Here is a 13753-nt window from a genome sequence, read left to right on the forward strand (position 1 = left end):
TCAGATCTATTCTAGACACAATTTTTCTGTTAACAATCCCAGGATTCACATACACTTGGGTTAGGTCATTTTATTTATCACAATAGTTTATAAAGCATAAAATGTTGAATGTTCACAAACATATATTTCCAGATAGAATGTCACACACACCTGTACACTGTGTGCTCATCACTGTCCACCAACACCCGTTGAAAGCAGCTAGCTACATTCTTCCATTCCATACCTGGCAACCCCAATGTGTTAAATGCTGCAAAAAAATCCCAATAACCCCATGTCTGTAGTACATATAATTGAGGTGAAAGTCTTTAGTTTTTCTTGTTTCCATATTTCACTGCAGGCTTGATAAATGAGACGGTCACAGATCTAAATTACACCACTTATGCTGTTATCGACAGACCAAGGATGACGAATGGTTGGTGTTTTTTTTCTCCTTTTTTACAATGGTTAAAAATATTGTCAGACAGTTTCAGTTCCTGTGACTTTAAACTGTCAGGCGGAGATGCTGCAAACGGACCAGGCCAAGCCACGTATGCTTCTGTTCAAACAAGGAAGAAAGGTACTTTCATCACCTCTGTGGTCAACCCACAGTGATATTAAAGTAGACCCATGTTCAATGTAACACAACAGCTCATGCACCTTTTTGCAGATGTATTTATCTATAGCACAGAGAATAATTTTATTTTGTCAGTAATAAAAACCCACAGGTTGCAATAAGGGGCCCCTGATTTTTCTCATTTGGACGACAACACCAACTACAAAGAAGCAAAATAGAAAAACAAAAAAGTTGCTGTAGCTTAATGTGATCTAACGTCTGAATCACTTTCTGATTAAATGCACAGTATCATAACCTGAGCTTCACAAAGTCACAGATATTTACACACTAAAAACTGACTGACCTATGAATTTAAAACAACGACCTACAATTCCAAACGTAGTTTTCACTGATTTTTTTTTTCTTTCTTCAGGGCGGGAAGTTTGTGCAGCTCCCATTGGACAATATTCATCAGATCAACAGCCAATCTATTCTTTACTGAGTATTTAATCTTTTTGTTTAACAAAAATAAAGATTTTATTTTTTAAAGAACTTGTTTCCTAATATTCTAAAAAAAATTAAAACAATTATTTTTAAATCTTGATTGTTTCAAAATATTGGACACAACCCCTTGCAAGGCATTGTGTAATTTTATCTCTCCCATTTACTTTTTTTCTGGGTAAGGCTACAAAAATAAAAAAAGAGAAATACTCTACTTAATTTTAGTTATAACTACAGATAACATGTTGTTTAGACTCATTAAAAAGTGAAAAATAAAAACATGCATAAGTGCATTACAATATGGCAAAAGGTTATAAGAAGTCTTCTTGGAACAATGGTTTACATTCACAGTCAACAATGCAAAGAAAGGTTCAGCTAAAACAAGCACATGACAATGCTTGTTTAACTCCTTTGAAGTATATTTTCTCTTATATAGTGTAATAGAAAAGTGGTGCTGTTAAGAAGACTTCTTTTGCTTATGGGGGCAGGAAGCCAGAGCTTAGAGTGAGGTTGATCAGACAAATTTTTAGTCACAAATAATAGGACACCAGGTATGACTGGAGTTCAAAATCTAAACATTTTTCAGTTCTTTATAAAAAACATTTTCCTCCATCAGACTTTAGTGTCATTTCCTGACAATATGGAGCTCTATATGATAGTGACTTCAAGATACGATCTCACTGTAAATTACGTCTGATTAATATTCCCAGAAGCACAATCTTACCAGAAGCGTTGCACAGTAGTAATGCCTGATTTCTCACACATAGACCGACATAATGTCTATGTGTGGGACAACCAATAGATTAAGCAATAGACCAGTTCATTGTTGTTGTTTTGATCCGGGGTTTTCGCGCATGCGCGCCGGACTGGTAGGCAAAAGACGAACACAAAGGCGGACGCAAACAGAGGAAACGGCAAGTTCTCGACGTAATTTTCTTCTTTAGATAAGGTATCACAAGATCGTTTTAAGAGTAAGTTGATAGTTGATGGTATCAGATTGCCAGATCCACACAGCAAAAGCCTGAAGGGACGGAGCGAGTCTGTGAAATGCTGGCCAAGTGTTCCGTACGGTGACATACAGCTGCCTTATAAACACGGCAGGTCAGTACACACGAGAGAGCATGAAAGCCCCTGAAACCACTGGACGGCTACAATTATTTTATATCGGGAAAAAGGCTCCAGCAACGCCCGCGACCCCATGAGGGATTAAGCGGGTCAAGAAAATGGATGGATGGATGTTCAGACATGTTTATGTAACAGCAGAAAGCGGCATCAAACACAGACTACGCCTCAGCAGAGAGGACAACCCGCCCGGTAGGTTAAAAAAAACATTGTTCACTATGGATTATTTTGGTGTTTTTGTCTTATTAAAATTGGTGGGGGTGTCGACGACGTTGCAGCATAAACAGGGGCGTAATGCAGATGCTGTCTGGTGAACATTATTGCACACTGATTGCACAAAGAAAACTAAAATGATGCAGCGTGCTGCTACTGCAGCGCATCGACTCCGCTTCTCCCGGCCCCGTCTAGCGATCGCCACCTCCCCTCCGCCGCTATTTAAGTAGAATAATGACTAGTGCAAAATTAAGTTGTATTTACCGGAGATGAAGTGTAGACTGCAAATTCTGTCGTAGTATGATGGCCCCCCCAGTCAATTGGGAGTGTCTGCCTGCGCTCTTTTCAATGAAAATATCCATTTCTTTCTTCTTTCCTCGTCCTTTGGTAAACGACAGAAACGTACATCCGACGATTTGGAATGCCTCTGTGTGCAACCGGGAGCATAACAAGTTGTAGACATTGTTTAGATTCCAAAAATAAATGAACTAAAAGAACGCTCTAAATCACCCGTTTTGTAACGATAGTAGACGGGAACAGTTCTGCTTTTGCCAACCCGCGGGACCCGGATGTAGCGCTGACGTCACGCATGACGTGCATGAAGAGTGAGAACAGGTACAAAACTCTGTCAAATTTATGCTCTTCTGCCCGAACGGCAGATTGGTTAGAGTTTTTAAAGGCCTGCTGCCCCGATAGAGAATGATTCTTTACCTCCTTTTTGTGAATACCACAGTATATTAATTTCTTTTAGGATGGAAGGATGATTTTTCCCATTATGACAAAGTGTTTCAGAACAGGATTACCAACTATTGCTTAAAACAGGTTGAAAAGTTGTAAATACCTAAGAATGATCTTATTCAAGCAATTTCCCACTGATACCAAATGTGTTTATGACATAGGCAATATAAAATTGTTGCAATATTAATATCGTTCTAGTTAAGCTGGAATCGTGTACCTCAGGGCTCATCTTCAGCATCTCTCCTTTGTCCATATGAATGCAGTCAATTTCAGTCCGTAGAGTTCATTTTACAAATATGGGAACACTGTCAATTATAAATTATAATAATGCAACATGGGTCAGAAATAGAAAGGGTTCAATCTTTTAAATATTTAGGAATTTTAATTGATGAAAATCTAAATTTTAAACCTCATGTTGAACAATTGCTTAAAAAACTCAGACTGAAAATTGGCTTCTTCTTCAGGAATAGGCTTTGTTTCTCTTTTAAGTCGAAGAAGAGACTGGTAGCTGCAACGTTTTTACCCATTCTGGACTATGGTGACCTAATCTATATTAATGCCCCAGATCAAGTTTTAAAAATGTTAGACTCAATTTACCATGCCTCTCTACGATTTATCACAAATTGTAAGCCTCGCACACACCACTGTGAACTTTATATACGTGTGGGCTGGCCAGCATTAGAGACTCGTAGACTCACTCAGTGGTATATGATCATTTATAAGGGTATTCTGCGTCTGCTCCCCTCATACCTCTGTGAGTACATTCAACCAAGAGCGGCTGGACTGTATTCTCTACGTTCTCAAGAGTCTCTGCTTCTGTCTGTACCTAGTATCCGCACTGAAGCTGGAAAGACAGCTTTTCAGTACTCTGCCCCCACAGCATGGAACAATCTTCAGAAAGACTGGAAGTTGAAGGATTTGATTCCGATCGGACATTTTAATCGATTGCTCAAAGGTTTGGAAATGAGATCTATGGTTTGTAACTGTTTTATGAAATTCTAATTTAGATAGATGTTATTGTAAACTGTAATGTAAATTGTAATGTAATCTTTTGCCGCTATCTTGGCCAGGACTCCCTTGAAAAAGAGATTGTTAATCTCAATGGGACTTTTCCTGGTTAAATAAAGGAATAATAATAATAATAAAACATAAACCGACAAATCAAAGTTTACTCTGAAACTTAGACCAACATATTGGAATCAATTTAATAAGTAGTGGCACATTCAATTCTTGGGATCAAATGAGGGAACAGCGCTCACACACAGTTCCCTTCTACCTGACCATCGCTGAAAAAAAATGTGCCACAGTGTGCTCTACCTTTGCTTGTAACTTCTTGATATTTGTACACATGACAGGAGGAAAACATGAATGGCTAAGTATTGTTGTTTAGTCCTCAGCCACATCTGGGTTAACCCTGCCATGTTTCGGGATACCAGTGCTGATGTCCAAAGCATGGTTGTGCTTTTTGTTTGTCATGCAGTTAGGTTTCTGTTTTAAGGACATCACATAGTTTAGTAATGCATTTATAGTGTAATAATTACAGGCTCACAATGTCCAATGAAACCCAAACAATACATGATATTTTGCAAACAGAGTAGAAGAAAACTCTTAAACAAAATGCTGCTGAACTCTCAAAAAAAAGACAAAGAGTCAAGAGAAGCTATTAGCCATAAGATCAAATTTATGGGTACAGTGGGCAGTATCAGGAAAACTCTAAAGTCTAAAGCAGCCCTTACTGACTAAATGTGAATATATCATTTGTCATTTTATCATTTAATTTTCATTCATTTTTATAATTTTTTTGTCATTTTTTCATCTTTTTATAATTTCTGTTTGTGCTTCCCATCAGTAGGCCTACATGTTGCACATGTGGCTGATTGATGTTTGCTAAAATGATTGTTGGAGCAATGAACACTGAGGACCAGGTGCCGAGGTTTTTCTGAGCGGACAGACGGTGTCCATTCAAAGCATCCTACTCTTTTTTCTCTGTAGTCAGCGGATTTTTGTTCTGTTCCTTCAACAGTCTTTTTACCATTTCTCATCCAAATTCGACCAGAAATGTAAGACGTCTTTTTTTTTTAATGTATTACCCTTGTATATCCTGCACTTCCATTTCTCCTCGTATTCTGTGTCAGTTTCCAAAAAGTTGATTTTAGCCATTCCTCTTTCCTTTGGTCCTGTGTGGTAGAGAGAGGCAGTTCTTGGCATAGCACCCTCTGCTGGACAGGTTAAACTGCTGCAAATCTTAAACAAACAAAAAACTAACTGGAGCCTAGACTCAACTAGCCCAGATGGCAAGTTATACTCTCTATATCTTATAATCTGTCTTAAAAGTAAAACTTGATAAAAAAAAAAAATCCTGATATTTTTATTGATCTGATCTGAACTTACCCTGCAGCGAGGAAGGAGGTAAAGAGGTGAGTTATTGAGGGGCATCTCATCCAGCAGTTTCTTTCAATAAATTCAACAATGTCATTTTTTTATTATTCAGAGATTTCTATAATATTCTCTGCATATTTTAGCTGTTCCATGGTGCTGCCCTCTTCTGTTTCGGATTCAGCTGTGACTGAACTATGAAAGATCTGGAACAATGTCCCTTAGGCACTTAAGACTGAATTACAAATGTTTGACCACAATGTGCAGCATCAGTGTGGCTCAAATGCCATTCACTGTTCAGAAACAAGCTGCTGCAGCATTCTTGCAATGCTTTGATGAGGCTTAGTAGAAAATGATGGCCACAAATATCAGAAAATGTGTTTTAAAAAGCTGTTTTTAGAAATTCCCACCACTATATGAGAATCAAAAAAAACTTTTATCTATCCAAACAGGAGCAAACAAGTACCGACCGTCCAAACATTAAAAACTGCTATCGCCAAAAAAATCAGAAAAGTGTTATTGCACAAATAATTTTATTCTAAATGTCATAAAAGATATTTGGATTCAAGGATGCATAGCTGGCTTTCATAGCTGGAAAAAGGAAAAATAATATTTCATAAAAAATGAACAAGAGAGTGAGTAATTCAGCATTTATATACAAATGTTCATTCTTAACTTAAATCTCTTTTCACATTTAGGGCTCTTCATGCTGCAACATTGTACAAGAAAAAAATGTCCTGCCTCTGCATGTAGGTAAATCTAAGTTTTAGTGGCTTCATCAGTTTTTCTTAGACTGGTCCAGTGTCGGTCCAGGATTTGCCAAAACATTTCGCTTCCTCCGTATATCCCATCTCCACTGACTTAAGCTTCTGTTTGTTTTCTTCTATTTTGGCCTCTGCCTCCTCGGCTATAATTCTAAGGTGATCCATCCAGGTCTTCAGTTTAGTCTTCACCTCCACCAGGGTAGCAGTTTCATCTCTTTTGTCCTGCTCCCTCTCCATTAACTGCCTTTGAAGCTCAAAAATTGTGTCCAGCAACACTTCCCTCTCCCCTGTTGTTGAGAAAAGGTTTGTAAAGAAACGTTCACGTTATCATATATCATCATTCATACCACGTCTTCAGGAAATAAATAGTTTTCTTATTTACTATGTCTGTAAAAATAAAAAGATCAGTCTATATCTATCACATTATGGGAACTTATTTAGTTGATTTGAAATTTGATACACCCAGTTTTAGTTATCTTCAATACAATATAAAACAATAAAATTATTGAAAGGAGATATACAGAGTTGATATCGTATTAGGAGTTTATTCTATTTAGTAACTCCTTAAAATTACAAAAATAACAATAATAATAATAATACATTTTACATAAAAACACATTTCATAACAGTTAAGCTTGCTATACAAATGCGTAATTAAACAAATCCAACAATTTTACCAGAACATATCCGCATTACATGGAGCAGTGAAAACAAAAGGAGTAAGCAGTCTTGAACAGGTGGATATGAAATATTGGGAGTTATAAAGGATGTCACCCAGACTCCTGACCTGAGGTGAGGAGGAGACTACGGTGCTGTCAATGGTGAAAGAAAAACTGCCTATTTGGATATTACTGATTTTGTTCCTACAAGAAGAGCTCAGTTTTATCACCATTTCATTTTAGAAGGTTTTGAAGTGAACCAAGTTTTACAGGAGCATCTACAGTCATTTTCTGTAAATTAGAATATGCCCGATTACCCTTGGTTCCAATTTGTTAAAAATAAAAACCTTTAGGAATTAAAATGCTTTTTTATTTAGCCCACATGTCTGTATAATTTTTTTATTTGTTACCTTGTAATCTTTTTTATCTTGGATTTTGTATTTTCATCAATGTCAGTGGAAAATCATCAGAATTAAATGAGCAATACAGTTAATTATGGTATTCAGTAATGTTTTATTGTGGTCATTTTATATGACTGTGGGTTTGTTGTATGGACATTGAATGTAAGAAGATTGCTTCTAACAAGTGAACAATGATTTACTAATATACAGTGTGTTATTTTTATCAGTATTTTTTCTCCTACCAATTCATTAATTTGCAATGACCTTGGCTATGAACAAAACACCATTATGCTATATTAAATGGCGAAAAGCAGACTTACGCTTCCACTTCTGCATGTAATAAATAGTTGTCATCCCAAACACCAAGTCAACGAAGACATCGATGGAGAACAAGCGGCAAATCACTGCAGAGAGAGCTGCCAACAAATCAGCTGAAATAAAATCACATCAGGCTTTTTTAAGAACAGTGAATCTGATTAGAGTTCAGGAAAACAATTTTACCTTAAAAATGCACAAGTTACCTCCACAAGAGTGAATTAGAAGAAGGATGAAAACAGTGTCTAGTGGAAAAGATCCACTCAAAGTGGCGACTTTACATGGGAAGAGGAAATCTTCTATGTGGTTTGATTTAGTAAAATTCTGCAAAAAAGAAAGTTTATCATTGTCCAAAAGGGATTTAAAGTTTTTTAATGATAAAAAGATTATTTCACAGCTGGCTTATAAGTAGATAAGTCACTTCCTGTGCAGTGGGATGCCATAAATGTAGTTAAAATTAAACTAAAATTTAAATCCACTGTTAACCTTTAACAATAGCTAAATGGATTAGATACATATTTAGACTTTTCTTCTACCTACTGTTTTAGGTGTTTGGACATCTTTTTGTAGCTTTTCATCAACAACCTTCTGCTGCTCCTCTAATTTCTTTCCCCTTCCTGCCACCTTTCTTTGTGACTGTCGTTCCAACAGGAAACTAATCTTCCTTTCGTCTGTTGGTTTATCTTTTGGAAAATAATCTAACATTGAAAAAGACAAAAACACAACAGCACTTTAGAAACCTAAAACAAGAAATGTAAAACAGAAAAAAACAGGCATAATAGTATTTTAGGTAGCATAACTTACATGTCCATGTCGACAAAGCCAACACAGATCCAAGAACAGAAAACATTTTATAACCCATAATAATCTCTGAAACTGGAACAATAAAATCTGCAGCAATGCTGAAAGACAAATATTGTTATGGAATATAGAAAATGTCAAATGATAAAAACAGTTAAAGAGGTATGATTATTGAGGTTTCCCAGTTAATTTAAAGTTGTAGAATGACTGAATGTTAACAACAACAAATGATATGCACTTTTAACCAATGATATGCACTACTGTAAGATAATAAAAATATGGGTATAAGCTATGAAATGATACATTTAGAGGAATTACAATTAGTAAAATCATAAACTACTTACCTTTATGCAAAGATATATATTCTTTGTCAACAAGTTCCCTTCCGCAGATAAAAACAACATCCCCCACTTGGTTAAAGTGTTATGACTTGTACTTTAACCCATATTGGGTAGTAAAGTACTAAAGTAGGGTGTGTTCATACTTAGTTTGATGATTTATGGTGATTCACAGATTCTGGCTCCAGCCTAGAAGTTCACTTTTAATAATTAAAAAAAAATCCAGATTTTGGAATTTAATACAATATCAGATTTTTTTTTTTTTTTATTATTGATTCCATTTGAAATGTATAATGATATGTGTAGTTATGATTTTTAAGCTGCTATAACACTTTTTTGGAAAGATGGAAGGAACAAAACAGAGAGAAATCCAGAAAAAAAGCTGTTAGGGCTGCAAAAGAATGGAAGCTAGGATGGACAAACTTTTAGTACCCAGGATTTGTTCAAACTTACATGTTTTAAAATGAGAATTTATGAAAAAATAGTGAACTGGAGCAAAATTCTTAAATTGACAGTTGATCCTCATACAGTCTGACAGGGCTTTATGTATTTTACAAAGAATAGGAAACATTTCAGTCATTTAGATAAACACTCTATTGTTATTACTGCAGTCATAAGGAGTTGTAAAATGTTTCAGAGGGACTGAATATCTGTATTCCACACAAAAGATTTTGTTTTCATTCCACTTTACAATACGCACAATACGCAAGTTTTGTAAGCAGCGGTGTCGCTGGGATTATAAATTAAATGGAACACAAAAGCTCCACACCTATTAGCACTAACTCATTTTTCTGTGATTAATACAAGCTGACACATGAATTAGCATAAACCAACACACTAGAAAATCCACTTTATATAAGCTAAATGTAATTTAATTATTATGCATAAAATTACAAATAAAGGTTCACTCATATTGTTAATTTATTGAAAAGAAAAGATTAACATGTATCATTCAATGAGCTAGCAAGGACAAACAACACTAGATTAATATTTGTTTTTAGTTTCTATTTTCCTATGTTTTATTTTGTTTAAACATTTTATTCCAACTGTTTTTCACTTGCTTTTATTCTGTTTTTATTTTCCAAATGTTTTAATCATGTAAAGCACTTTGCACTGTCCTTGTACTGAAATGTGCTATACAAATAATAAAAATGAGGCGCGCGTTTTTTACTTCACCGCGCGTTTCCAGCCAGAACATGCAGTGACGTAAAAAACGCGCGCTCGCGTAAAATACGTGCGGTGGCGTTAATAACGTTTGGTGGCGTTTTTTGCATATTATATTATCAGGAGGTTGTCTTTTATGTGCTCAGCCACTAGATTTAAAGGTGTTTTACCCAATAAGAGCACTGCAGCACCAGACACAACCAGGAGGTCCCTGATCGTTGGCGAAAGGCAGAAAGAAGATGCACCTTCCTTTCTGATCCTGTCTAAATCCTGCTTAGTTCAATAGACCAGTTCATTGTTATTGTTTTGATGCGGGTTTTTCGCGAATGCGCGCCGGACTGGTAGGCAAAAGGTGAACACAATGGCGGACGCAAACAGAGAAACTGACGAGTTCTCTGCGTATTTTTCTTCTTTAGATAACGTACTACAAGATCGTTTTAAGAGTAAGTTGATAGTTGATGGTATCAGATTGCCAGATCCACACAGCAAAAGCCTGAAGGGATGGAGCGAGTCTGTGAAATGCTGGCCAGGTGTTCCGTACGGTGACATACAGCTGCCTTATAAACACGCAGGCCAGTACACACGAGAGAGCATGAAAAACCATGAAACCACTGGATGGCTACAATTATTTTAGATCGGGACATAGGCAGCAGCAAACCCCGCGACCCCATGAGGGATTAAGCGGGTCAGAAAATGGATGGATGGATGTTCAGACATGTTTGTGTAACAGCAGAAAGCGGAGTCTGACACAGACCGCACCTCTGCAGAGAGGAAGACCCGCCACCGGTAGGTTAAAAAAAAACATTGTTCACTACGGATTATTTTGGTGTTTTTGTTTTATTTAAATGGGTGGGGGTGTCGGCGACGTTGCAGCGTAAACACAGACGTACTAGCGGGAGTGAACATGGGCGTAATGCAGCCGCTGTCTGGTGAACATTATTACACACTGATCGCACGAAGAAAACAAAAATGATGCAGCGTGCTGCTGCTGCAGCGCATCGACTCCGCTTCTCCCAGCCCCGTCTAGCGATCGCCACCTCCCCTCCGCCGCTATTTAAGTAGAACAATGACTAGTGCAGAATTAAGTTGTATTTACCGGAGATGAAGTGTAGACTGCAAATTCTGTCGTAGTATGATGGCTCCCACAGTCGATTGAGATTGTCTACCTGCGTCCTTTTCATTGAAATTGTCTATATCATTCTTCTTTCTTTATTCGTCGGTAAACGACAGAAACGTACATTCGACGATTTGGAATGCCTCTGTGTGCAACCAGGAGCACAACAAGTCGTAGGCATGGTTTAAATTCCAAAAATAAACTAAATAAAAGTATGCTCTAAATCACCTGTTTTGTAGAAAACGGGTGATTTAGAGAAATTAAAAGCTAAATAAAATAAACCAGGTCACTTAATAAAGCTGCATTTTCTGTATGCTTTGTATTTATATTCACATGATAATATTTTCAGGATTAATAATAACATTTCTGTTAAAGATTTCATTTATCTTCTGCACCAAGGGCATAAGTAGGGAGAACAAGCAGAGTGAGTTTTGTGTAATATCAGACTTTATTATTAAACTAAGCAGGATTTAGACAGGATTAGAAAGAAAGGTGCATCTTCTTTCTGCCTTTCCCCAACGATCAGGGATCTCCTGGTTGTGTCTGGTGCTGCAGTGCTCTTATTGGGTAAAACACCTTAAAAATCTAGTGGCTGAGCACATAAAAGACAACCTCCTGATAATATAATATGCAAAAAACACCACCAAACGTTATTAACGCCACTGCACATATTTTACGCGAGCGCGCGTTTTTTACGTCACCGCGCGTTCTGGCTGGAAACGCGCGGTGACGTAAAAAACGCGCGGTGACGTAAAAAACGCGCGCTCGCGTAAAATACGGGTTGGAACTGCGCGTTATTGTACGGATGATAATTGGCCTAATCTGCTTGCCATACAGAGGATTTCTGCCCCACGTGTTGGTCATGCGCACTCCAATTTCAGACGTTCATTATTTACACAAACGTTGGTGAGCTGGCCACAATATTAAGACACCTCAAGAGGATTTAGCCTACTGAGCTTGTTAGTTTTCTGGCAGACTTAGATATATAGACAAAAATGTTTAAGACGGAATTTTATCGGTAGGGGAATCTGTCTTTTTTTTCCAACATTACTCGATAAAGAACAATCATATCCCACTTATTATTGTAAACATGTAGCTCCACAGCGACATCTGGTGGGGCCAGGACCCATACCCCAAATGCAGAGACGCCAGAGTTTGTAAGTATATCACATTAAATCTCAATAAAAGATGATACAATTTTGACAAAATAAGGGAGTATAGTAAATAATTTTGCAGGTGATGGAGTAACAAAAAAGAAAGGGAGAAAGAAAAGAGAAAAATAAACAAGAACAAAAAGATGCAACATCAAAAGTGTTTATAATATTTGTTTAATTGAACAGTTGAACACATCTGCACTGGCAGAAATTATTTTGAGGAATTTGGTGTGCACAACACATATTCAACTCTAAAGCTCATCCGACCAATCAGCACATTTTAAGAGGAAATACACATTGTTGGGAAGCATTTATGCTGAGATCACATCTGTTTTCCAACATGAAAATCCCATCAGAAAGTTCGGACTTTGTTTAAAATGCTTGCTTTGAGCCCAGATTCATGTATGTAACCAATATTGACTTATGCTGGTGAAGATTCTCAGTCATCCAGGTCATGGTCACCCCAAAAAAAAGCAAAAAACAAAAAGCAAAAAACAGCAAAAAATGCAAAAAAACACAAAAAACAAAGCAACTGGACTTGTTTTCCGAATGAAAAACAAATCACCTTGTCACCCGAACCTTGTCACCCGAATGAGGGTGAGAGTTAAGGTGACCTCACCTTAACTCTCACCCTCATTCGGGTGATCAAAACATTGTTCCTTTAAGCCAAGCCAATAACAACCCTAACGACTCCTCGTTACAGAGGAGTGGACCAGTTTCGGTCCATTCTGCTGGCTTAATGGCTTTAACGACCACCCATTACTAAGGGGTGGACCTGTTTCAATTGAATTTGCATGTTATCTAAGCCGTTACAGGCCTTTGTTTGGTAATGGTATAAAGCTTGTTACTCATCATTACTCCAGACTTTTTGAATTGAGAAAGCTTCCGGGAGAGGAAGCGAAACGTCTTCACTACGGAAAACAAGTCCAGTTGCTTTGTTTTTTACTTTTTTTTGGGGTAATATTGACTTAACTGTTGTGAATGATTGATATATGTATTTACATTCTAATCATGCAACAATAGGGTATGATCAGGTTACTATGCATTCGCCTTTATCACGCTCTGAGCTGGAGTCACAGTACATGTTGGTAAAACACAAAACAGAGTAAGGGACTCCCATTGTTTTTGTTGTTTCTAATTCTGTTCCTTACTCATGTCTTTAAATGTCTATAGGTTCCAGGGCCTTCTCTATGTTCAGTAGCTGTCTTTCGTAATTGTTCTCTTTCTCATCCAGTTTCCACTGGGACTGTAACAGCTGTTCTTTCTTTTCTAATAACTTCTTTTGGCAAACAAACTGTTTTCCGTCTGTCAGTTCTTTCTTCACGACCCCAAGGTCTTCTTTGTTTTTCTCGCTTTCAGTCTCAACCTTTTCACGTTCTGCTTTAAGATGATGTCTCTGGTTGTCCATTTCCCTTTTCACTTCATCCAGGGGCTTGGTTTTCATATTACTTAGATTTAAATAGATAAAAGAGTTAATGCAACAGAAACTAAATCAGCAGTTTTCAATTGCTTGCTTATTTTTTTGACCAATTAAAACTATCCTGAGTAGGAAAGTGAATGA

At 37.1% G+C, this 13753-nt stretch overlaps 1 protein-coding gene across 1 annotated transcript; it reads right to left on the reverse strand.

Annotated features, from left to right (window-relative positions):
• Nucleotides 1-6066: 6066 nt before the first annotated feature.
• LOC118558486 lies at nt 6067-8326 on the reverse strand. Its single transcript, XM_036129018.1, has 4 exons — nt 8162-8326; nt 7828-7945; nt 7627-7737; nt 6067-6533 (listed from the first exon to the last, which is right to left on the reverse strand). The coding sequence occupies exons 1-4, from the start codon at nt 8324-8326 to the stop codon at nt 6271-6273; spliced, it is 657 nt and encodes a 218-aa protein (XP_035984911.1). The 3' UTR covers nt 6067-6270.
• Nucleotides 8327-13753: the final 5427 nt, after the last annotated feature.

This window comes from Fundulus heteroclitus, unplaced genomic scaffold (assembly GCF_011125445.2).
Source record: "Fundulus heteroclitus isolate FHET01 unplaced genomic scaffold, MU-UCD_Fhet_4.1 scaffold_129, whole genome shotgun sequence".
Lineage (NCBI taxonomy): Eukaryota > Metazoa > Chordata > Actinopteri > Cyprinodontiformes > Fundulidae > Fundulus > Fundulus heteroclitus.